Here is a 27,209-nt window from a genome sequence, read left to right on the forward strand (position 1 = left end):
ACCACCCAAATCAAGGTGCATAAATTCACAAACAGAAAACATTAAAAATACATTAAACCCGCATACACCTCATCATTTCACTCCAACTTCTGCAGAACACAACCAAAAGTCTCTCCACCTTTTGTCAAATGTTTTCCATAGGGAGAAATTTTTCTAAAACAATTTCTTATTGGTCCAAACAGGGCTGTTTTTGTCTGTCACCGGCAAAGTGATCTTTATATGGCAACATTTTTGCTTGGATAAAATGGCTTTATTGTGAATAATGGAAAGAAAATAAAACAAATGTGTGTCGCACTGTAACTTTGACAATGTCCCAAGTCATGGTACAGAATGTTTTAAGAAACTCATTTTAATTCATCATCAGCACTCTGGTGCCAGACAGGGTTTAGTAGTAGTTCTTCTAGTTGGATTTTTAGCATTGATTTTTTTTTCCTTTTCTTGCTGCACGGTCACCATTAATATGCTCCATTTTCTGTTAAGGCTATGCAAAGGCATAGCACCTAAGATATGCAGCTGTCTCTTTCATGACTTCAGAAGTTACAATTTCAGGAACATTAACATGACCAGATGGTCATGAATGTTTCTGCACCCAAGATTAACCTACTGTAATTGGCTGGTTGATTATGTACTAATGGAAGTTGCCATTTTGAATATGCCACTTAGGTTGCTGACCACTGTGTGAAATGCACACCTGCCGATAAAATTTTATCCTTTCCATGATCACTTAAAAGTGATAAATGGAATCCACTGTATTTATACAAAATAAGTTGGGCTTTCAATTAATTGCAGTTAGCTTGAGCGATTAATGCAAAACAAATTAAGTAGATTTTTTAAATGCTGCCTACTTCTTATTTGTCATAAAAAATCATCATGTAAGTGAGTACTCTATACTTTGTATTCTCTTTTATAATTGAAGAAATCAACAAATTTGAAAATGTAGAAAAATGTCCACAATATTTACAATACATTTCAACTGGTATTCTTTTATTGTTTAACCATGTGATTAAAACTGTGATTAACTGTGACTTTTTAAAAATCTTGTGATTAATTGCAATATTTTTTAAATCGCTTGACAGCCCTAAAAATAGATTTGTCAAAAACGTATGTTTATGGTGATCGAAACAAGTAACAAAGTTTTAATTAATGTAACATTTTTACTATTTATTCTACTGACACACAAAGCCAGATCACCTAATTCTTGTTGGTGCTAATCTAAAAAGATTCCCTAATCCTGAGGCCATGCAGTCTCTGGTGCAACACAGAAGCAACCTGAAGGCTTCTTTATATGACAAATGACCACAAATGACCCCAAGTGACCACTTTGGCTGGCAGTATTTTTTTTAACTTCCACAGTACTATCCTGGCCATGCCCTATTTCCCAAACACTACCCTGCACCCAACTGCCAGGGTTAGGAGGCAGCACAGAAGCAGCTATTGTGGATCTATACAATTCAGGGATCCCACCACATAGGGGAAACTGCAAACAGGCCATTACAGCCTGATTTAAGTGTGCTCTGCGTTGCCAGAGGGACAAAAGTCTTAATAACACAGAGTTTCTTGCTCACGGTATATAAACTCATTTGAAATAAATACTAAAAATATAATGCCATACTAACAGTGAGGGACTCATTTACACTCTCCTAAATGAAAGGGTTAAGGCCAGCACTCTGTGAAGGTTTCCATGTAGATGATTCCTAAAAATATGAACAAATGTGATAGAGAACACATGGTTTTACTGATAGCTGATAAAACAGTTAAAAAATATATGCTCCCCTTCAAAGACCAAGAGGAAAAAGTTAGCAAGGGATTAGAGAGACAATACCATGATAAGAGAGTGTATAAGGAACGTGAATACCAAAATAAAAAGCTGTGAGCACGGATATCATATGTAATGGAACGGGAGCTATTTTTGTAGCTATGAGGTCTCTCCCTTTCAAATTCAACTTCAATTTATTTTTAACAAATGACAAATTATCCGTGTGTTATGACTAATCTTAACTTTCCTGAAACCGGTTAGCATGCTTTGTGGTAGCTTTCTATTAACTCAATACACAATGGCATTCATTCATAATATGGAGCCATTGGCATGCAAAATTTAATACTTTAGATATTTTTAAATCACTGAAGAAGAAAGCATATGAAAACAAATGATTATATCCATATTCCCATGCACGTCAAAAAATTACATTCGCTCCCAGGTAAAAGGATGCATGCACATTTAGAACCATACATTTAATTGTCCCGGGAATTTATTACAGCAGAATGATATAACTCTTAAATATACTGAAATAAAAAGAGTAATATTGCAGCACTGTTGCCAATAATTGTGATTTTATTGTAAGTCCCAAATTTGGTCATTTTAGGTATGTCTACACTGCAATCTAAGGTGTGATTACAGCTTAGGTAGGTGTACCTGTTCCAGAATGGCTTAAAACAGTAGAGTAGGTACAGCAGTGCAGAGTTTAGTGTGACATGGACAGACACTCCAGGGATCCTGGGTAACGACTTGAGTTGCTAGTCCACAGTGAAGTCCATAGCGTGGCATCTACCTGCCATTTTAGCCATGTTAGTGTGGGTAAAGCTAACATAAGTCTGTCTGAGTTGCAGCCACATCTCAGATTGTAGTGTAGGCCTATTTTTCTTGAAACATCAGCTGCTGGAATCATCTGACTATATGGGAATCTCAGTTTGTATTTAAAAACAAGTTAATTTTCTGAGTCTTAACTGCTAAAAAAAGAAAAGCACCAAAACATGATCCAAATACAGCCTAAAAGCTTAGAAACATGATGGCACATAAAAAAAAACCTGTATATGTTTTTAAATCTCAAGGGTTTTATGGAAATCTCAAGATTCTGGGGAGGGATATGTTTACTCCTGATTTATTAACAAGTATGATTGACAATAGTGGAATATAGGTTTGCTGTAATAAACCATGACAACACCCCTTGCATATATTTAGACTAACACACACTACAAATCTATTAATGGAATTAAACATGCTTAAAATAGCTATCAAGAAATGCTGAGTCTATTACATTCACAACTTTAAGCCAAACGCCAGTGCATTCAATAATCCTACCTGCAGGATGGCCACTGTCTGGGAGAAGTGGTGTTGTTCCATAGTTGAGGTGGAATAAAGAGCTGCCAGAGGGTGATCAAATTTCTGAAGGTAGCTGTTGCTGTAACCCCTGTGATCCAGGTCATGACACAAGCATGCAATTAGGAGACCTTTTCGCTAAAGAAATGTATGAGGCAAACAAAAAGAAAACATAAGAAGAGAAGCATTTCACTTTAAACTCTTTAAACATTGGACAGCCATTCTACAAAGTATAATTAAAAAGAAACCAAATGGCAGTTTTTTTACTCCCTGCAATGGATTTTTGATGCTCTGTGCATCTGGTGGATCACTGCAAGACTATAGTACGTTTCTGAAAAGATCTATTTTTATCATAGAAGTTAAATGGGGTATAAATATATCTGGCCAAATTGTTCTCATTAGATCCATGAACTGATTTTTTCGCACATGTGTGTGTGTGTGTATCAGCTTCCTGCACCCAGATCCACTGAGGGGTTTCCAGAGATCCAGCAGTCTGTGGGGGAGGAAAATGAAAGAGTCACCCAGTTCACATCTATTAATTATATACAGGCTGAGGCGGTCTTCATTGGATAGTTTAAACCCTTCTGGGTTGGAGAACTGTCCTTTAAAGTAGAACTAGGGGAGAGAAATTCCCACATTCTGGGTTAGTCTAGGAGAGAATCAGGAAGTCCAAAAGCAAGTACAGATAGTTACCGAGAGGCAACCAACTGCTTCTTCTGTTCCAAATGAAAAGATATGGATAAATTTCAGGAGGGGGACTTTGTAGAATTACAGAATACCCTTACATATTCCAAAGGAAGAGTAGCTGGGCCCATTTTAGTTAGATGTTTATATATGATCATGTGTCCTTGAAGTGATCAATATTTATTTAACAGTAACAAACTAATCTTGTTTTGGTTTTTATCATCACATTTAAAAATATTGATATGACTGTTCTTAAATTACAGGAAAACAAAACAAGGAAGCTAATTAGTTTTAGATTATTTTTCTCTACAAGTTGTGCAATAATAGTACATAGGATTACATTTTTATACTGCAGACTTCCTCTCTACCATGTAGAGAAATTACATTTGAGTGGCTTTTAATTTAATTTTTTTTAATCTGAACACCAATGTCATCTTCTGGGTGAAATTCAGATTAGAAGAGTTGTGTCATCTTTTATTTTGTGATCTGGAGTGCCTCCTCATACCCTGTTGCTGTAGCTCTCTGCTTGGGACATCCACAATCAATAACAACCATGAACTCTATGTCTACGGATCAGGAAGGGATGGTATCTGTAGCCTCTGTTTGCCAGGAGCTGGGAATGGGCAACAGGGGATGGATTACTTGTTGTTTACCTCCCTTTGGGGCACCTCACATTAGCCACTGCCAGAAGAAAGGATACTGGAATAGAAAGACCTTTGGTCTGACCTAGTATGGCCATCTTATTTTACATAATGCTTTGGATCCTGTAGACTGACTGCAATACCACAAACTTCCACTGCTCTTCACCAGTGTTGGTTAATGATCGATGAGGTGATGCCACACTCTCCCCCACACTATAGCCCCGAATTTTCCCCAAAATGTGATCTGAACAGTCTTGACCTGTCCTAGAACAATCACAAGAATATTAAGGTTTGTTGGTCCTTTAAAGGATGACGATCCAACAGTTGTTACTTTGAATTAAACTGTTTGAATAGCACAGGATTGGTTCAAATTAAAATCAAAGCAGTTTTCATCACTCCAAAGAGAGATTTTAAGTAACTACAAGTATAAGGATTAAAGCCAGACATGGTGACAAGATAAAATGATTTCTAGTAATTAAAGTTTAACAAGCTAGACTTGATTCAAGGTAAAATCCTCACCAAACCTTTTCATTAAGATAGCTGACCAACCTCTTTGGTGAGGACCTATCCCCCAAAGTCAAATGGCTGTACCTTTGTATTCTTAATAACTATTTTCTGTCATAAATTGCAACATAAAAGGAGATAAGGGCAGATGTAGATGGGGAAGGGCACAGTTGAGAAAGGTCTTGAAGGATGAAAATTTTATTATATATGCTATGTGCTTTCCAAACACAGAGCACTAGAGAATCTATGCAGTCAATAGAACATAATTTGACTACTGAGGATATTCTGAACTCTTTGTTTCCTATGGTACCAGGAAATTAAAACAAATAGTAAAAGATTTTCACCATATAAATAAAAAGAGAACAAGAAAATATCTGGGGCCATTTTGCAGTGAGGATGGGGTAGAGATAAAGGATTATCTAAATATGGCGCAAAAGCTAAATGGATATTTTGTCCATTTTCAGTACGGATGCTAATGTAGAATATGGAGGCAAAGGCAGGATGGAAGTGAGTAAGCAGAAATGGAAATTTAAACCATATGTCCCTGTCATAGTGATTGGGCTCCATCCCCAAATATGGAAAGAATAATTTGGCACATAATGTTTTAAGTCTGGTAGCAAGGATTTTAATAAATCTGTCAAATTTCAGATAGTAGTACCATCTGACTGGAAAAGAGCAAATGTAACACCTATATTTAAGAAAGGAAACTAAGTGATCTGGACAACTGCAAGCCCATTAGTCTGACTTCAATAGTGTGCAAGGCTTTAGAACAAATGTTGAAGGAAAAAATAATTAAAGGTATGGTAGGAAATGAAAAACAGGATGAATTGCAACATGGATTTACCAAAGGTAAGGCACGCCAAACTAAGCAAATATCTTTCTTTGATAACAGATGTCTTAAAGAATGGAAATGCAGTAGACCTAATCTGTCTGGAGCTCAGTAAAGCATTTGATACATATCACATGGAAAATTATTAAACTGGAGAAGATGGGGATTAGCATAAGAACAGAGATGGTGCATCTACACAGCACCCTTACCTCGAAATAAGCTACGCAATTTACGCTACACAAATTGCATAGCTTATTTTGAGGCAATAGCTTATTTTGAAATTTGGTGCCGTCTACACAGCACCAAATTTTGAAATAAGGCGCTATTCCTAAAGGTCCCTTAACCCTCGTGCAATGAGGCTTATCGGGATATCAGAATAGTGAGCCCATTATATTTTGATATAATGGGCTTGCTCTTAAGACACAGAATAGCTGTAGCCTGAGATGGGTAAGAATTTGGCTAAAGAGGACCAAAAGCAGAACCACTGAGCTGGATAGAGGTTACTCATGGAGATGCTCAAGAACTGGTCTTGGGGCATAACTTGGATAACATTGTTATTAATGACCATAGCAAAAAAGTAGGAATGTATGAAAAAAATTGCCGATGACACAAAGTTGGGAGGCACTATCAATCCAAAGGAAGAATGGAACATTACATGGGAAGAACTGGATGACCTTGAGGACGGCAGTAACAGAAATTGGATAAAATGCAAGAATAAAAATTGCAGAGTCATGTGCTAACTGACAAATAACTAGAATTTCTGTTAAGTGCATTAGTCAACTGCATAATGATTATAAGCCATCAATGTAATAGGGCAATGAAAGAGGCTAAGGCAATTCTAGAATGTAACAGGTGATATATTTCTAGCAGAGATAAGTGAAACACATTTTTCATGTCTAAATATTAATGAAATCATAGCAGAATTTGTGGATGCTTTCTTGATCCATTGATAGCTTCCAGCACTCAGCCACTGACATTCCAAGGTGCCACATGCCAATTATCCACCTCTTTGCTGGTTGTCCCCTACTGCAATGACCTGCCACTACTCCTTCCATAATAACTTTCTCAAGGTTATTTTCATCTCTATACCCAATAAGAACAAAATACATAAGCTTGCACCTGTTGATATCCAACAGGTCTGCTTCTCTCCAACAAGGAAATGTCATCAAAAGGTGGAAGAGTTAAAGCACGGTGGGAAGGAAACTGGAATCCACCCTTTGTACTTTGTCCACCAAGAAGTATCCAGTAGATATAAGAGAAGTGTTAGTGCCACACTGTACAAGACACTGTTAAGACCTCATCTAAAATACCCATGTTCTGATTGCCCATGTTGAACAAAGATTAACTTAAACTGGAACGGGTGCAGAGAAGGACTAATAGGATGACTGGGAATCAGCGGCGGATATAGGGCAGGGCAAGCGGGGCGGCTGCCCCGGGCCACGCGCTTCAATAGGCCCTGCGCCAGCGCCGGGGTGGACTGGCCCAGCAGGATACTGGGAATTTCCTGGTGGGCCGTCCACTGAAGGGCCAGCTGGCGGCTGCTGGAGGAGGCGGGGGATTGTGGCGAGGCACCGCAGCCCCGCACTTTTGAAATTCCTCGGAGCCAGTCAGTACGGGCCTCGTGGGGCCGAGGGACTGCATGAGCAGCATGCTGAAACGCCGCGCAACAGCTGAGAGGGGAGATGGAGCAAGGCATGTGTGAAAGCATGGGGGCAGAGAGTGGTGAGGGGGTGGACATCAGAGAAAAACAGGGCAAAGGGCGCAGGGGCAGTGAGGGAAGGGGGAGGCACCAGGAGGGTGCAGGGGTAAGGGAAGGTGCAGGTGCCAGGGGATTCTGGGGGTGAAGCAGAAGGGCAGACACCTGCAGGGGAGGGACCAGCACCAGAGGAGAGAGAGAAGGCAGGTGTGTAGAGGGAGGTGTTAGGAGAGGGGATGAGGAGGGGGTAGCTCACATGATCAGTGTGGGGCTACTGGAGGAGTGGACATGGGGGGGCCCTTTTTTCTGTTTTTTCTCCAAAGAGGGGGTCCCGCGATACTGTGCTGCCCTAAGCCCCGCAAAACTCATCTGCCCCTGCTGGGAATAGAGTCCATCTTACGTGAGAAGATTAAAAGAGCTTGTATTGTTTAGTTCAGCAAAAAGAAGGATGAGAGGGGATATGATTGCTCACTGTAAATACATCTAGGAGGCAGGCACCCGGAAGGGAGAAGAGCTATTTAAGCTAACGGATAATGTTGACACAAGAACAAGAGGTCCCTAATTTGGAATCAGTTTTTCTTTTTACACTGTTAACCAAAATACCACCCAATTTAAATGTTATATTTTGGGCAAAGAACTTTTCTCTGAGACCAAATTATTTCTGTCAAAGTTATAAGAGGCTGAAAAAGAGATTTATACTAGAGAACAAACAAACAGTAAAGAAACCCAACTGCTCCCCAAGAAATCCCCACAGCAGCCAAGACACATTTTTTATTTCGATCCCTAGAATTGCTGTCTTGATTATGGAAGAATTCCTATCTTAAAAAATACATTCTCAAATCTTGTATTTTATGGATTCCATCTAACTCTATTGTTGTGCTAAAAAAAGAAGGGGGGGGGGCTACTCACCTTCCATAACTGTTCTTCAAGACATGTTGCTCATATCTATTTCAATCAGGTGTGCACAGCTGTCAGAAAAAAATTACTCTAGCACAGGGATGGGCAAGAGGCTGCCAGGGGGCCAGATCCAGCCCACCAAGGCACCGGATTTGGACCGCAGCTGCCTCACCAGAACCCTTAAGTAGAGAGCAACTCACATTTTTTAAAAAGCCAGCTGCCCTCAGCTCTGGATGGTTGGGGAGGGAGGAGGGAGTCTTCGCATGCTGCCCCCCAGAGCATAATCTCTCATCTTCCATTGGCCAGTTGCCGGCCAATATGAGCCAAGAAATGTTGCTGGGGGCAGGGGCAGTGTGGGAAGCCTTCACCCTCCTCCCTCGCATGCCCAAGCAGAGCCATGCAGAGCAGCAAGCGGCCCGCAACAGACAATCTGCCTAAGGTTTCTGCAGAGCTTTTGACTGGGAGGTGCCTAGCTAAGTGCCTCCCAGACAGAGCCTACCTCTGGCATCCCACCTTCTCTGTCTCCTCTGACTACCTGCCCCAGGCTACCACCCAAACCCTCTGTACCTCTTTTTCCCCCTTCTCCCAGGTCACAACTCCCTCCTAGCTCCTGCACCCCTTCTTACATGCCTTCCACAGGCCAGAATGATCTCCTGAACCCATACTCCCTCCCTGAACCTGCACCCCATTCCCCTGCCCCATTCCACCTAAACCCTCTGCATCCTTTCACCCAGGTCACAACTCCCTTACAGACCTTGCACCCCCTCCTAGAGACCCTTCCCCTGGCCAGAATCCTTTCCTGCACCCTTACCCCCTCCTGGACTGTGCACCGCAAGTCCCTCCCCCAGATCACAGCCCTCTCCTTCACCCAAACTCCTTCTCAGTCCCCTACCCCAAGGTCACTTCTGCACCCAGCTTCCATCCCAGACTGCACACCCCCTCCATAGAAGTGCAGCCTTTGACCACTTACCAAAATCTTGGAGTGGCATCCCCATGAAAAATTACTGCCCATCCCAGCTCTAGCAATTACTCATCACGTTGACAGTGGAGGCAGAGAAGGAGAAACAGAGACAGGGTCACTAGGTTGCGGAGCCTAAATCAAGGGACGCTTAGCACCTTGACTTATTATGACCCAGTCTGTTTCGGGGGAGGGGGGGCGGGAAGAGAGGGGGGCTGCTGCTCAGCAAACCAAAAGTAGCACTGGTGTGGCTCACTATATATTACCATGCTGACATGAACCCTTCAGTTCTTTCTTGACGGCTACTCCAACGGAGGGGAAGAAGGGCAAGTATGAAATATATGGGTATGTCTACACTACCCCGCTAGTTCGAACTAGCGGGGTAATGTAGGCATACCGCACTTGCAAATGAAGCCCGGGATTTGAATTTCCTGGGCTTCATTTGCATAAGCCGGCCGGCGCCATTTTTAAATGCCGGCTTGTTCGAACCCCGTGCCGCGCGGCTATACGCGGCATGGGCTAGATAGTTCGAACTAGCAAGCCATTCCGAACTATCTGTTCCACGAGGCGTACAGATAGTTCAGAATGGCTTGCTAGTTCGAACTATCTAGCCCATGCCGCATGTAGCCGCGCGGCACGGGGTTCGAACAAGCCGGCATTTAAAAATGGCGCCGGCCGGCTTATGCAAATGAAGCCCGGGAAATTCAAATCCCGGGCTTCATTTGCAAGTGCGGTATGCCTACATTACCACCCTAGTTCGAACTAGGGTGGTAGTGTAGACATACCCATATATGAGCAATACATCTCAAAGAACAGTTACAAAAAAATGAGTAATCATTTATTCTTGGAGTGCTTGCTCATATCTATTCCAATTAGGTGATTCACAAGATTTACCCGGGCGGATGAGAGTTAACAAGTTGCTGACTTGAATACAGCAATGCGAAACTCTGCATCTTGTCTAGATTGTTGCATAATGGTATAGTATGATGTGAAGGTCTGAATGGAGGACAACGTCACAGCTCTACACATCTTCTGGAGAGGCACACGTGCCAGGAAAGCAGTCAAGATGGTTGAATGATCGGCATAGAATTCATTGTGTTCTGAAAGTTCTTAACCCTATGCAGGAAAGAGTTAGTTTGCTCTGCACAGTTCCATCCTCCCATCCAACAGAATAGTTTGTTGGACTTGTGCCTGGAGCCAGACATAGTGACCTCAAAGGAAATAATACAGGCCACCAAGTCAACCACATCCAGAGATGCCTGGAAAGTGGTCCAGGACACTGCTTTTCCATCCTTAACCAGAGCAGCAAACTCTTCCTGCAATTGCTGGAGAAACAGGTCCTTGAATTTGAGAAGAGAGGCCCAAGAGTTATAATCATATCTACTTAGTTCAGCTTGTTGGTTTGCTGAATAGCAGGCCCCCCATCGACTAGACCATGGTTTGGAATAAGTCAAGGTGCTTAATGTCTCCTGATTTAGGCTCTGTAGCCTGGTGACCTTGTCTCTGCTTTTCCATTATGGCCTCTACTCACAAGAGAGCACAGCAGAGGATGGGTGAACAAGTATTCCAGGTCCTTGATGGAAACAGTATTTTCTCTCACTGTTTTTTTCCTGTGGAGGAGGCAGAGCCCGGGGACTGCCAGATGATTTATGCCTAGGACTGGATGGTCTTTATGATGGAGAGCACCACAAAGGAAGGGCCCTCAGGATCCAGGATATCAACCACAAAGTTGTCCTGCTCAACTACCCTTTCCACCTGCAGGATAAGGCTAAATGCAATCTTGTATAGAAGGTCCTAGAATGTGCTGCAGTACATCAATGGCGGGTCCGTGATGAATGTGCTGCCATCGTCTTGTCCAGGGAGGATGAGGAGAAAGACAAAGGCTGGGACCAGATCCTGAGTACTCCCTGGCGGTGGTAAAGTGGGCTTAGAGTGCCCTACTGTGTTATGGGTGGGGGTGAAACAAGTGGCACCATGTCCTGTGGCGGCAGGCAGCTGACTGTTGCTTCTGGAGCTCATGACTCAGAGGGGGCCAGTACAGGCCCATTGGTAGCGTGCCCTGGGCTTAATGGAATGCCCATAACACCACAAATAGCCACTGTGGCAACCACTGAGGAGCTCCCAGGTCTCTAGGTAGACAAGGGGCCACAGGCATTGACTAACCTGCAGTCCCCAAGGGAGATAAGGGGCACCCAGAACAGGAGGACCCTGATGGGGCTGCACCAGTCGGGGGGGGGGGAATGTTCAGTGATGCAGAACATTCTCCACAGAGAATAAATTTACGGAAAAAAAAGCCTCAAAGCAAAACAATAATAAAAGAAAGATACTATATGAATTAACAGACATTTGACAATTTCCTTCCTACCTCAGAATGAAATTGTTGTCTGAGTTATCGGATTTCACAATAGTACTATGGTCTCCATGCTTACCTCCAGGTCTGTGAAAAGCCCTTGGTTGTTCTGAAGTATGGCATACATGCAATGTGCAACTGTAATCGCATGTTTCCAGTTGTGATAGGGCACACGGCGATAGTTCTTCTTTACAGACATAATAAAACGACATAGCTTTTCAAGTTCAAAGCTTCAAAGGAAAAAAATTGGTGAGAGAAAAAAACAGGATAGGAAAAATGACAATAATTCTAATTCACTCAGATGTAACTCACTTTTTATAACAAACAATATATGGCTTGGTTCCCTTTCTAAGATCTGTTAGAATTATGCAACAGTTTGGTTCCAACAGTCTTAGGGAACATATCCACAAAGGCAGTCTGTTTTCAGTCTGTCATGTTCTCATGTAGTCAGTCTTCCCAAATAGCTCCCAGGGTTCGTTTTTATAAAACCCTTAGTATCCTTGACTGTGATTTTCTTAAACAAGTATCTTCTGCAAACTGGAAAATATTAATAACCTCAAGAGAAATTAGGATCTTAAAGTAGGCTATGGTTGGCAGCAAGCAACAATTACTACTCTTTTTTTATATATACTTTTTTGTATTACTATTACTCCATTCCAATTTTTGGAGTACGTAGTGGCTAAAAATAATTTCATTGGCTATTTTATTGGATTATTTTCATTCTAAAAATAATTGAGGTCTTCTCATTATAATCTATGTCTCAATCCATATAGTTTGAGGGGCTATTTTATTTAAGGAAAGCTATTTTAAGGCCAGTTACCTATCATGTGAACTTGAAATAGCCTGGTGGTCAAAAGAAAGTGGAAGAGGGAAGAGCAGTAAAAAGGACAGCTAAATCAGAATGATGTGATAAGACATAAGCATGCAGCATTACGAATATCTACCAGCTGTGTTCCCTGTAAGCTGAACGGCTGCAGAGGAGAGATTTACATGCCATTCAACTGATTAACAGAGTTGCACAACTGGTAGAATGTGTTCTGGTGCCCATCCCTACACCTTGCTCTGTTCTGCAGCTGCTCCCGGGGAAAATCAGCTCTTGGCAGCCAATCAGTTACTTGATGAGCAGCTTCATCAGCTGTTTTCAGGTGCTGCAGCCCTTTTTGCTCCCCTGTCTGCAGCCCTGCTGGTAGGGTCCAGTAGTCCTGCTGGGAAGGAGCAAACACACATCTTCCCAGGGGCCCAGCAACTGAAAAGGGCCTGGGGGCTTCTGGCTGCCACTGCTGCGGCAGCAGTGACTGGGAGCCCCAAACCCATCAAATCATCTTCAGAGCCTTGTGGGCAGCTGCTCCCAGCTTCCACCACTGTCACACAGCACACAGGGGAGGCGTGAGCCCTTTCAACTACTTCTATTTAAAAGCCAACCCCTTTCCGAGCAAGGCCCCATCCATTGTGGGGCAGCCTGCAACCACTTCAAAAAATTTTGAAGTGGTCCCAGTTCAAAAATTATTGCCCATACCAAGACTCGATCATCCCATTTTTGTTAGTATGAATTGACTATCTGACCTTATCTGGGTGAGTTCTCTTCAGTTCTGTTGCTGTTTATACAGTGGCAGGATGAATGATCTGGGTTTACAGCTAAATAGCTCTGATCTATCATATACATATTTAAACTAATTTACTATAAGAAGTTATTTAGACAGAAAAACATGGTTTTATGGTTGCACGCTGAGCATGCTTATTATTTACAGAACTTTAGCCTTACATCAGAAAAAACTAGAGGCATATTGTCTTTCAAGAAATCTTTAGTGATTTTATTCTCTTTTTTAAATTCCAGAGGCTTCATTCAGACATTTTCAAACATTTGTTAAACATACTGTTTGAAACAGGATATTCCTCTGAATACATATATTACAACGTTCACTTCAAATACATGTCCATGCCTGCTTATTTTCAGAAACTACCGAAAGACAGGTAAATCACCACCAAAAGCAAGATCAGAGAAAGGATGCCACAGCCTAGAATGTAACTACTCCTCCACTGCTGCACTCCTGATGGAGAAGAGCAGTATATTAATTCTCACTGGGAGCAAGCTAGGAATTGTCACTAGGAGTCACAGCTCTTTCCCTCCACTCACCCTCCTCTAAGTGCTCTATTTAGGAAGAGTAATTGCTCATCCATTTTGCAGCATGGAGGAAGAAGGGAACAGGTAATGAGTGGGTTAGAACTGGGGCCAGAAGAGCTATTGTTGTCTTCTTTTCCTGTCCACTACTGTTGAAATCTATATATGGTTCTAATCGATAACATCTTTCTAGAGACTATTTCAATAATATTTTAAATTAGTTCAGCAGCTATATCTTGAAATCTTGTGTGGCTGTATTTTAGGTCTACTTTATTATATAAAACTCCTGAAATGCTGTCATGGTCCCTCTGACTGAGGAGAAGATTATGTATCTTCACTAAGATCCAAGCAAAGCTGCAGTTTACTCAAAGGGCCACTGTTCCCTCACTTGGAACTGAGCTCACTGACACCAAGACATGCTCAGACCTACTAGCTGAGGACCAAAAACTGAGCCTGGAAATTCAATTTGCTTACTAGGTTCCTATGTAGACAAGGGTATAGTAAGTTACTAAAAAAATTCCAAGCGTTTGAAGAGTTCAGTCATCACCATCATCGTCGTCACAGAAGCAAAATAATACTTATGTAAAATACTTGTAATTCATACCAGGTTGTGCCACAGGACTGGTGGACCATGTAGACAAAAATGGCTGGCCAGACATCCTCGTAGGGACTAATATCAAAGTGGTATCTGACATAAAAAATATTTAAGTTCAGCAGCAGCAAATATCCTTTCATTCTTATTATAATTAGGCTACAAACTTCTAGATGGCATGCTTACTTGACAGAATAGTCTTGTTATTGAACATACACACTATATTGACTTTGTGGACCAGTTTAGTTCCACTCACTTCAATGGAGCTTTGCGGATTTACATCAGCTAAGACCTTTGCTTTCTTGAATTAGGATAACGAGGGGAATTTTAATGTCATTCAAAAGTACTGAAACTCAAATTAATCATTCACCATAAAAAGCTATAAGGGTAGCTCATATATAATGATACAGTCAACAGCATATTCAGAGCTGGTTGAAATCAATTACAGGAAGTCTTTGGATTGTGTTCCCAAAGTTTGTTTGTAAGTCTATTGTTTGGAACTCAGAATGCATTTTCCCATAGAAAAAAACTTATAAATGGTGGTTAGGTTCCCAGGTAAACCCACAAAAGCCTATTTAATCCATAATGTAGCTGAAATGCTATATATTTGCAATGAAAAATCATAGAAAACAATACTTTTGCAATTCCACTAATTAAACAAAACAGAAAAACAATAAAATTAACTAAGAAATAAATTCTTATTTAACCTTGAATGCTGGTGCTCGCAGAAAGGCAGGTTTAATTAGAGGAGGATAAGGAGGTAGGTGAAGATTTTGAAGGGAATTTATAGGCATCCCCAGGCCGTCCAGCCCCCTTGTGGGCTCAGCAGCATCTCCTGTAGCCTCCAATTCTGCCGCTTGCCTTCCCCCGTTGGCTCAGCACCAGCTCTGGCTGCCCCCTGCATCATCCCCAAGCCAGCCCCACAGGATGGGCAGGGCCCAACCATGCTCAACAGGAGACAGCACATGGTGCAAGAGTGGGTACGAGGACTCTAGAGAAGCAGGGGGCAGTCAGACAGATGACAGGAGAGAAGCGGCACTTTGAAGGGGAAATTGCCGCTTCTGGCTATGTGGCTTCCCCCTCCTCTTCTGGAGTCCTCTCTCCCATGTTCGTGCCATTCGCCACCACCTGCACACTTTGCCTGCTCTCCTGAGGCTGCAGGTAAGCTTTTGTTCATATGTGCAGATGTTCGTAAGTTGGATGTTTGTAACTTACAGAGTGGCTGTATTTCTTTCCAGAACTGGATGCAACTTCCACCAGGTTTCATTTTTGTAGAAAAAAATTCAGCTTTTACTATTTAATAGAAACTAAAATTTGACATTATTTTTATGCTTCGTTAGTCGAAGCTTTTTTCCCCTCGTATCCAAGTTCACAGCCTTATGTGGGAGGCCAGCACAGCACAGCTGCTTGTCCTTCGATTATTAATTAACCCCTTTCATTGCACCTGCTGTGCTGCAGGGTTCTATTTACTTTCCATTGAATCCATCTAAATGTTAGCAAGTCTGTGACACACTGAACAACACAGCAGGTGTGTCAGATTTAAAGGTAGCTAAATTGTTTGGAAAATGATTAGATATGTTCCAATTCGAAAACAATAGGGGTCTGTGTTTCAAAAAAGAAAGCCTGCCCATATTTACAAGTACAAATTGTTTTGGTGATGAGGTAGATTATATATATTATCATTCAAGAAAGCATTAGAAATTATACTTCAAAGAACTATCCTACATTAAAAGCTTATTCCTGAAAGTTGTGGAGCACTTTAGCCTCCAACAAGGAAAATACTTAAGTACACGTTCAATTTTAATCATAAGTAGTCCCATTTAAACTTAATCACATTCATGCATGCTTTGCCGGACTGGTGCTCAGAGTGCTCAATGCTTTTCATCAGTGAGCTTTTGTATTTCCATCTTTTTTGTGGTTTACTTTTTATATGATTAGAAAGTCAGGCCTCCCTTACTTGGTTTCTCCTGGAAGGTTCATTTGTTACAGGAGAACTGGTAGGGTTAGGATAGTGGAGATCCCATGCAAATAAAGGCTATTTAATAGATTTTTTTTCTCTACATTTCTTGATGCTGATTTTTGTCATAGTACAAAATATATAGTTTTTTACACGTGTGTAACATAGATGCAAAATGTTTTCACTGATTAATAACATTTTACATCTGTCCTACACTTACTTTGTACAGATATTACAAGGTGCCAGGCAATTAAAAATTAATTCCTATAGTTTTAGGATGCCACCTTTGGTAACAATTTCCACAAATCCTCCGTTCTATGTGGAAAATTTAACTTTATGAGTAAAAGGTTATAGCTGCTGCTAAAATGACACAAACTCACAGTTCAATTTCTTTGCAGATGTGGGTAGCGAGTGTGCAGTGCATGAGATTTTGCCATTCTTCTGCTGTGCAAACACTGTGATAGGACAGCTTCTCCATCGTTACACGATAAATACACTCTGAATGGCGAATTCTGTGGTACATCTGAAAGAACAATTGTTATTCATTAACACTGGATTTTAGTTATGAAGATAAAGCCTTTTCCCCTCAAGATAAAACATTTATTCTTAATAATACTTACATTTCCAAAACTGACTAGTTATTTTGGATGCCTAACTTGACACATAGTAGCCAGACTTTATGAAACTGGAAACGCAGCACTCCTGAAAATCTGTTCCTTTCCTTTTAAGGTGTCTTAAGTTGGACACTCAAAAGGTAGCAACTTTGTAAAACCTGTTTCCATGCCCTTGCTACTCCGTGATGTGGGTAGAAACTGTAAAACTGGTAATGGGTCACACTGCACACTTTTGCACCACTGCTCTAGCCAAATTACAATTTGGCCCAAAAGAACTAATTTAAACAACATTTCTATGCATTTTAATCTTCCACTGAGTTTTTCAAGAAATGTACTTGCCCAGTTGCTCCAGAGACAGAATTTTTCAGAGTAGAGAGTGAAGAAATTACTACTCAGTGCCAGGGAAAAACAAGTTCAATATACATTAAAAGACTACAGTTCAACTACATTAGGCATGGTGTGGTTTGTAAACGAGTAAAGAGAATTATGTTTCATTTTAAGAAAATCCCCAAGAGAAATATGCCTTAAGGGTTCATTCTCCAACACAGTAGACCCATGCCCAACAGATTAACTTGTATGGATGTGATTCTGATTTCCATTAAGGGCATTTTATACCTCTCTTGTCATATAGAGTGGATGTAAATATAATTTACTTCTCTAGACTGACAGAGTGATGTAAAAGAGGACTTATGAGACCCTGGCCTGAGTACATCATCGTATAATATTATTTTTCAATAAAATGTGTTGAATTCCTTTTTATAATTGGATTTTTATACCTATATAGTAAGGACTGTAAAATTGTTTGCACTTTTTAACTAAACATTATCTTTAAAAAAAAAAGATTGACTCTCATAAATAATGGTATCACACTCATTTTGATTTATGGGCAGTTAAGTGAGGAAAGTCCAGGGTGTTCAAATAAACACACACTTAAATGGTCTAGTCAGACACCCTCCACGCTTGATATATGAGTACACTCCCTCCACCATGCAGTTAATGGTGTAAAATACGAATTATGCACCAGTATAAATGAATTAGGCTCATGCACCATATCTGAACAGAGTTAAGAGATGTTCTATATACTTTGACTGGAGTATATTGTTTTACGGGTAACTGTATGTAACAGATATACATCTTGATCAATTATTTCAGAAGAAATCAACTGAATCCTTATCATGAAAGAAATAACATATTATAGATGCCCCTCTTGCTCAACAAAACAGAATTCTTAATCAGTTTTAACGATTTGTAAAATGAAGTTGAATTGATCCAATCCCAAGGTAATCCTAATTCTATATGTTATAATCAATAGCTGACAGAACTATTTTCTTTCTACTTAATGTTTATCTTATAGGGAATAAAACTTACATTAGCACAGTGTAAGGCTAAAGCACAAAAGACTGCAAACATTTTAAAGTTGTTCTCATCGGTTTTAGAGAAGGCACTTCCACTTATTTTGTTCACCATCTGCACAACGCCTATCACGCTCCCTCGGCTCACAATAGGCATGCACAGAATGTTCCTGGTTGTGTAGCCTGTGTAGAGGTCAACTTCTCTGGAGAGTTAGGGAAGAGAAAGAGGACAGTAATTAATGGCCACCCCTTTTCCCATGGAAATGTCATTTCAGATAAACACAGGATTCATTAATCTACCTCTCAATTGCATGCATCAATTTTTAGAACAGACTATATAGTCTAATGCCAATTTTAAAATGAACAAAAAAACAAACTTGAGTTAAGTTTATTAATGATATAGCTATCAATAGTCCATCCAGCTTTGCAACCTTCCATCTAGAACAAAATAATTAACACATCCTCAAGTACTTGGTATAAAAGAATCAAAATAATTTTAATAGAATACAGTCACAGGATCAGGGATCATGCTATGAAAATAAAAATTCAGTAATAAAAGTATCTCTTTATCAGGACACCTTAATTTCATGAAAACATACTCTGAATTGATGATAATGTCTCCAGAATTTGAATTGAACATTAAATAAAAAGCTATTTTGTTTTCTCCTGTTATAGATTTTACTAAAGAATGTCTTACCTGTTAAAGCGTGGATCTGCATAGGCATCAGGAATATTAAGGACTTCACCTGTTCTTGCTACCTGACCCGCTATTCCTTTCTCAATAGAAAATCTGCACATATTAAAGAGACATGTTGATCAGCATATGAACAATTTGAATAAATATGTTTTTGACTGCAATCTACCCTGAACATACAAATGTACATTCAGCCCAAACCAGTTTAATTTGTTGTTTGTGAGGATAAAATTCTTGAAAGACAAAAAGGAACTGCAATGAAGAATGAAAGTATTGACTGAAGATATTTTATAGGGATATATTGCTCAAAAAGGGTCCCATACTATGGTCAGTTAATTCAAAAAGGATTGCTGTCCATAATAAGATTAAAAATAATTTCTAATTTGTGTTCAGAACATCTATTTACATTTTTGCAGTCTGATGACTTGTATTTAAGTTTACTGTACAATTCCTCATTTGCATCTCTAATATTCCCACTATTTTATGAACAATTCTCATATAAATTTGGCAAAAAAGTCTGGAATGAATAAGAGAAAATATGAAGGATGCAATTGATGTGCACTTCACCTACGGTAAGTCTATACTAGCCCCCTAGTTCGAACTACGGAGGCTAATGAGGGCGACCAAAATTGCAAATGAAGAGTGGGATTTAAATATCTCGTGCTTCATTAGCATGTTCCCGGGTGGTCGCCATTTTGGAAATTGACTAGCCCGGAATAACTGCCCGCAATTATTCCGGGCTAGTCAATTTCCAAAATGGTGACCACCCGGGAACATGCTAATGAAGTGTGAGATATTTAAATCCAGCACTTCATTTGCAATTTTGGTCACCCTCATTAGCCTCCCTAGTTTGAACTAGGGGGCTAGTGTAGACATACCCCTACAGACCTTAAAATGGATGGATGTATTTCATTTTATAGAAAGTTAAGATGTAATAATACTGGATTAATCTTGTAGACCTTCCACAATGAAATCAAATACATGAAACATACTGAAGTTTAATCATAGATATCTTGCAGCCAATATTATTACAATAAAATAATGTTGATCATTCTTCAATATAACACACTCTTGGTTTCAATAATCCAAAGGAGGCATAGGTGAGAATGAGGAGACTCTCAAAAGTGTTACTGTATATAGGTAAACCTTAGCTCCATTGAAGTCAATGGTAAAATTCTCATTGACTTCAATAAGGCCAAGATTTACTCAGTACAGTAGAATTTGAGAGCTATTAAACACTAGTTACAAACTGACAAACCCACTAAGAATGGATGTGCATGTAAAATTTACACAATAATGAGGAGTCTAAAGCATGCAGATGCTCAATTGGTTTTCAAAATAGTCAGAGCCTGGTATAACCTTCCATATCTGTGCAAAGCTTAGAAATGACCAATTCAACTGTACTTTCAAATCACAAGTATTCAAGTCAGAACAAAGTCCAGATTTATCATATCAGGTGAGGCAAGGAGAAACTAAAATTGCCTTCCTTAAAAGGTCTAAACAGATAAGTTACCAGCAATGCCTGATTCACCAACCAGAATTACCCACTATAATTTCTCTAGTTTGAATGTGTGTGAGAGAATATCTCACAGTTCGATTGAGCTTGAGAATTCCAATAAAAGTGTTGTACTTGCCGAACTGAGAGAAAGGGGTTTAAATTTAACACCTGCTCCTTTACCTACCTTGGAGCACCAGTGTTTTTTTCCAACATGATTTCCAAAAGGACCGCCTCCGGAAGACGGCATTTCCAGGATTGACGTTATAGCTTCAGAGACGTTGTTTCGATGGCACTGCAATGTCATTCCCAGAAGTACTACCTTCTGGAGGCGGGTCCTGGTGGGAATGATATCACAGTATGACAAGTATTGTCAGAGTAGGCACCTGCAAGTAGGCACAGACACTGGGTAACAAAATACCTGCACATCGCTAATGAGAATTAAACTCTTTTCTTTCTGTTGCTCTTACCTTATTTCTTTGGTCTTCTTGAAGACGGGTTTTCCTTCCTTTTCCTCTCCAATATCAAAAAGGTCTGAATACAGCTCTTTGTTCTTGTGATCAACCTGGAAGAGTGCACAGCGGTCTGCATTCACCAGGTTTTTTGCATATATCTACAGACAGAAAACAAAACTAGGATTAATCCTCATGAGGTTAAGGTAACTTTAGTCACTAATCTGTTAATGAAGGAAAGCCTTTTGAATGTGAAAGTTCTTCCAACTTCTCCAGTAGAGAGCATTTTCCAGAAATTTCTGTAACTACAACAATTTAGGCTAAAACTTGACATGCAAGATAATGTTTTTGTTTTATTTACATACATAATGATGTATTTAAAACAAACTGTCATATACAATCTTAACATTTCCTTTTTAAAATGTCATTACAGCTAGTTGCACTTATCAAAATGTGCTTTGAGGCCAAAGAAAGAAGTATAGCTATATCCTCCTTGAAAAATTGAGCTTGATGAGATTTGTCAGACATTTTTTTCCTCCTTTCTTATACCATAAGACAAGTCTTTCTTACATCCTTTATTTTATTTATAATTTATCATTAACAGAATTTATTATATTGAGGTAGCATTTGGATGCCTCAGTCAGGTTGGAAACCCTCTGTAAGGCACTTTAAAGGCATATAATAAATGACAGTCTTTTCCCCCAAAACAGGGAGACTTCAGACTCTTTGGGGTCCAGAGAATCTTTTCGAGATTAAAATGCTCCACATTATTAACATATTGTAATTTTCAAACAAATATTTAACTCCTAAAATGCTTATCTGAGTTATTTCTGTATTATACAAGAGCAAGAAAATCCTGGTATTAAGAGCTAACCCTTGAGTATATGAAGTGTAATCGCTCTTGCGTGTGTGATATTGGCACTAGTAAATGCACAGTTTAGCCCCAAATGAACCTAACTTTTCAACTGCAAAAGCCTTGAAAAATAACTATGTACTTTTGGTTGACTTAAGTACATGTCATTTTCTACGAGTTGTGCAATATCCAAGCCTACAGTGTGACCTAGAAACACAGCAAAAATCTCATCTCTGAATTCTTCCTCTAACATCAAACAAGAACAGATTAAATGCTTTCAGTACACCAATATAAGGGGGATGGTGTCACTTGTTAGAAAATTAGCTTGTAGCAAAAAACAAAAACAAACAAAAACAACCCACACCTGGGAGAGAGCAATATATACAGAGACAAAAGGAGGCTTTTACAGTATTTTTCAACTGTATTGTTTAGCATATAAATTGAACCTCTCTAATCTGGCACTCTCTGGTCCAGCAACATCCGTGGTCTGGCATGATTTTAGTTAGCTGGATGTCCATTTATCTTGGGTGTGGCCAAGTTTCCTATGGTCCCATAAAGTTTGTTACAGCCACCAGTCCTGGCTCTCAGTTTTCTGTGCTGTTATTTAGCTCTAATTTACTCCTAAATGTCTTTTTTAAGAGCCCAAATAAGCATGGAAGTGTTGGTAGTGCTGTTAGAAAATATCAACCTCCTGTGGTTAGGCAAATTCTCTGGTTTGATACTGGTCAGGTCCCAAGAGTGCCGGGCTAGAGAGGTTCAATCTGTAATAGTCATTTTGTTATGAATTCACAGGATTTAATGTTACTATAAATATTACATAAATTATAATCTGACTTCTGAAAATATAGCTCACAAAAGCCTATGTACCCTTCTCCTTAAACTATTAATATAAAAGTTTGCAAGCTTCTTCAGAATACACATAAGCATGTGAGATCCATTAATAACAATCCCAACCAAGTTATTAAAAGGATGTAAAATGTAACATTAAAATTGGACTTTGGGAAAAAATTCCAAAATTGAATGATCTTAATCATGCTGGACAAAACACATCTCATTCTTTTTTTTCCCTCATTTGCTTTGCCATTGTGAGGCATACCCTTAGATATGTTCATTTACCAAATACAAATGACCCAAAACTTAATCTTAGATTGTAAGAGCCCTACACCTGCATGCATGAATTTTGTTAAATATCCTTTGTGTGTGAGCGCATGTATGTTAGATATACACTCAAGAATGCTAGGATTCTGAGGTTAGCATAAGTTTCTAAAGAAGCAAAAGTAGCATTTTTGTTGCAGATAATAGATATAAATATACTGTGTCAGATTCTCATCTGTTTCAACGTGTACAGGACTCAGCCTGGGCTGCAAAGAATCTCTGTGGCTCCCTAATTCTGTGTCAACTGCTTGTAGCACATAAGGTTCTGACTACCAGCCAGACACTGCTGGAGCATAGCAGTCCTGTCATACTTTCTATAACCTACCTATTACGCTACGACCTGCAGCTACACCAGCTGAAGCTCCCCTTATGCTAGAAAAATCCACAGTTAGAGAGATCCAGTTATGTTCTGGCCCATTGGTGCCACCAAAGTGGTGCAAGCAGAGCAGATGGAAGGCTAGGAGTCATGCCCAAACCATTCCCATTATTCCTCTGTTTATTCAAACCAGAGGAACTAATTTAAACCATTTTGGCAATCCCTGGGATTACATTAAGGGAGGTTTCCCTATGTACCTTCTGAAACAAGTGCTTTATAAAACATTCATATTTTAAAACAGATCATAAGGCATTGTGTTCCAGGATGTTCAACTCCTGAAAGATGATGTAATTTATCTTATGTCACAGCCTATTTTTGTCAGACTTGTTGGCTTCAAATGCTACTCTCTGTGGAGCAGATGCCTAACATGTTTGACAAAGCCTTTCTACACTAGATCACTAGCTCAAATTCAATCCATCTTAACAAACTTTTTAGAAAATTAGTTTGTAGCAAAAAACAAAAACAAAGACAACCCACACCTGGGAGAGAGCAATATATACAGAGACAAAAGAAGGCTTTTATAATATTTTTCAACTGTATTGTTTAGCATACAAATTGAACCTCTCTAATCTGGCACTCTCTGGTCCGGCAACATCCGTAGAAATGATATCATCACAAAAGGTAATCTTGTAAGTAGAGTAATAGGGAGGCCAGGGGAACAACTATCATCTCACCACTTATGGCAGAGCCTCCAGAATAGTACTTCAACACATTAATGAAGCAGTACGTATGGGGAGACTTGCAGTCTTTCTCTCCATGCTGCACCAATTCTGTGTCCACAATGCATAGTCAACCTGTGAAACTCCTTGACAGAGGATGTTGTGAAGGCCAAGACTATCATAAGGTTCAAATAAGATCTAGGTAACTTCATGGAAGATAGGTCAATTAATGGCTATTAGCCAAAATGGGCACATATGGTGTGCCTAGTCTTTGTTTGTCAGGGCTTGGATTGAGCACAGGAGATGGATCACTTGATGATTACCAGTTCTGTTCATTTCCTCAGGGGAACCTGGCAATGGTTACTGTCAGAAGACAGGATATTGGGCTAATGGACTTTTGGTCTGACCTTGTATGGCCATTCTTATGTGCTCCCAAGCAGGTACTTTTTACTGCACTGAATTCACTAAGAAATAAAAATAAGAAAGAATCAAAGATATAAAGACAAACAAGCAGAGAAATACTGCTTCTTAGTGCAAGAATCATCAAAACCTTGCATTGTAATCTCCAGGGGGTGGACTGGGGCGAGGAGATGGATTCTTGCTGTTCTCTAACTCTAAGAGATCAGGTTGATATAATGGGTTTCCAGTAGAATTGCAGTGGATGTACAAACTAACAGATCTAGCCTTGTCTTTCTGCTAGAGCCAGAAGAATACAGTTGGCACAGACTTCAAAGGAAATTAAATATGAAGCATCAATACAGGTTGTACAGAAGAATGCTGGGAGAGCAGGTGTTGTAAGGAAGATGAAAGAATAAGCATATTGCATTGTCATGTGTGTGTTCTACTGGTGACTGTTCACAAAGAAGAATAACATCATCTGTCATTAAGTGTAACACATTATCACAGTTCTTTTAAATGTTAAACAATGTGAAGCAATTTATGTAAATAACAGACAAAGCTGATGAAACAGAGGAATGTTTCTTGTGCACTGAAGAGAGCAATTCTTATCGGTGTAGTAACTAGACTTACACTGAAGACTGCAAAATATTTCTCATGAATACAAATTCAAAGTTCTAATCAAATTTGCTTTGACATGGTTTGCACTGTTGTGCTGCTTTACCATGATTATTTTAGCTAAAAAGTTAATTGATAAGATTGGGGCAAACATTGGGAATATTGTTGCTGTGATTTTTAAATCTGAATGCAAGCACTCATCAGAAAATTGACTCTTATATACACTCATTCAATCAGGGACAAGAACCACATTACTCAACATGTTTGTCCAAAACTAAACACCTCCACTCGCATTCAATTTATTTGAAGATATTGTTTCATGAATAATTCTGAATAATGAACACATTCAAGAAAATTGTGCTCAGTTTATGAACTCATAGTGAAATCCATTGACTAAATAATCTGTTAGTTATTACTATGCAACCAGCTTTAATTGCTGCCATAATGTTCTGTGACTGACTGTGCCACTCTGTAGTTGTGAAATTTAAATCGGTTTATGTCCTAATTGGGTGGTAACAACTCTCTTTTGTAGATATCACATCATTGGATAATCTATCTATGGGTAATGCTGGCCATTTCCACATGGCTTCACGCAGACAATGCTCTTCAATCTGAAGGGCTTTTTTGGTGAGTTTTTTGAGGAGTGTGTTGCAATATGTGGTGATTTGAAAGTAGAAAATCTATCAGATAAACAAGTTAAATTGTTAAGAAAAATTGGTGCCTTTCCTTATACAAATATACCACGTATCTAGCATATCTGAGATCAACATTTAGTTCACAGACTCCATAGCTCAGTACTTACGAAACTGTGAAGTTTTTGCAATAAATAAAACCAAGGGGACGACCCTTAACACTATTTCCTTATTGACCATTCTCAGAATTACTTCTCATATGAACTCATTAGAAACAGATTCTATGATTCAACGATTCTGCAATTTACTTCAATGAAAAAGAGACTGGGCAGACTAACAGACGTGATGTATGAATTTAAAGATGAAAGAAAGATAGCTTACCATTATATGTTCAAGTAGAGAATCTATTGCAACTATATTATCAAAATAGGTTCTGTAAAGAAGAGATACAAAATCAGTAAGTGATATTATTTAGATAGCGGCAGCAAAAGGATTTGGGCAGTTCCAGGACTAAATTCCTTTTAGATAAATGTACAACTCTGTTAAATCAAACACACACACACACACACACACACACACACACACACACACACACACACACACACACACACACACACACACACACACACACACACACACACACACACACACACACACACACACACACCCCGCCTACCACTTCAGATCTGCCTTTAACAAAACACTTCAGCACACCCTGCAGTGCTTTGCTGTCGTCTTTCAGAGCAAATATTCCTTACACACACACTCGCTCTCTTGCCCTAAAATGCTTTAACATATGCATTATTTAATTGCTTACAAATATACTTCATTAAATTATGTATTTGCTTACTTACTAAACTACTTTTACTAATGGAGGTAAAAACCTTGAAAACATTTAAATCAATGTTCTTTATTAACCCAGATATAGCATAGTATGTCTGGAGAGAAAAACTGACCTTGTGGTTGCAAAACAAGAAGAAGAACTGATCTCTCACTCTTACTATGAAATGAGACTATCCAAGGACAGTCAAAAGTATTGAAAGATAACGGTCAAACTTATTAGTTAAAAAAGCCTAAATCTTCCACATACCCAGACTTCATAAATCTTGGATTACAACATTCCTAAAGACAGAAAAAGACATTATCCCATGGTCTTGAGCACACACACAGCTCCCTTTGTGTTGGGTCCAAGAGAAAGGAAATATGTAATAAATTAATTTTGAATTTCCAGTGAGTGAATGAAATGTGGGAGATGTGTATTCTGTACCCATTCTAAAACCTTAGAGAAAATATCCTGGGAGCACTGTCAACAATATGCTCAATAAACTGGAAACTCACTTGATATAAAATACAAAGTACAGACCATTTTTAAAGACAATTCTGTTATTTTTTTACTAATATAAGCCTTTCACCTGGAACCACTTGTCACTACATTAGTTCCTAATTTTGTAGGTGAAATATATTTGTCTGCAGACAGCTGGTTCAGATGGAATTCCAAGATTACTTTAGGAGACTACATTCTAAATTTAAGAAATCCTTGACCTCATGGAAGACCATACATAGATGATCAGCCTTAAGAGCATCCAGCT

At 39.4% G+C, this 27,209-nt stretch overlaps 1 protein-coding gene across 13 annotated transcripts in view; it reads right to left on the reverse strand.

The window, feature by feature from the left end:
- Positions 1-27,209, reverse strand: part of PDE10A (phosphodiesterase 10A) — a 562,198-nt gene that overhangs the window by 25,967 nt on the left and 509,022 nt on the right. For all 13 annotated transcript variants that reach the window (XM_075924600.1, XM_025179482.2, XM_075924597.1 and 10 more), the window contains 8 exons: positions 26,002-26,053; positions 20,950-21,092; positions 18,988-19,080; positions 18,307-18,493; positions 16,705-16,847; positions 14,380-14,463; positions 11,736-11,886; positions 3,080-3,235 (listed from right to left, as the gene is read on the reverse strand). In XM_075924600.1, the coding sequence (XP_075780715.1) occupies positions 3,080-3,235; positions 11,736-11,886; positions 14,380-14,463; positions 16,705-16,847; positions 18,307-18,493; positions 18,988-19,080; positions 20,950-21,092; positions 26,002-26,053 (1,009 nt within the window). The remainder of the gene's footprint in view (positions 1-3,079; positions 3,236-11,735; positions 11,887-14,379; positions 14,464-16,704; positions 16,848-18,306; positions 18,494-18,987; positions 19,081-20,949; positions 21,093-26,001; positions 26,054-27,209) is intronic.

This window comes from Pelodiscus sinensis, chromosome 3 (genome assembly GCF_049634645.1).
Source record: "Pelodiscus sinensis isolate JC-2024 chromosome 3, ASM4963464v1, whole genome shotgun sequence".
Classification (NCBI taxonomy): domain Eukaryota; kingdom Metazoa; phylum Chordata; order Testudines; family Trionychidae; genus Pelodiscus; species Pelodiscus sinensis.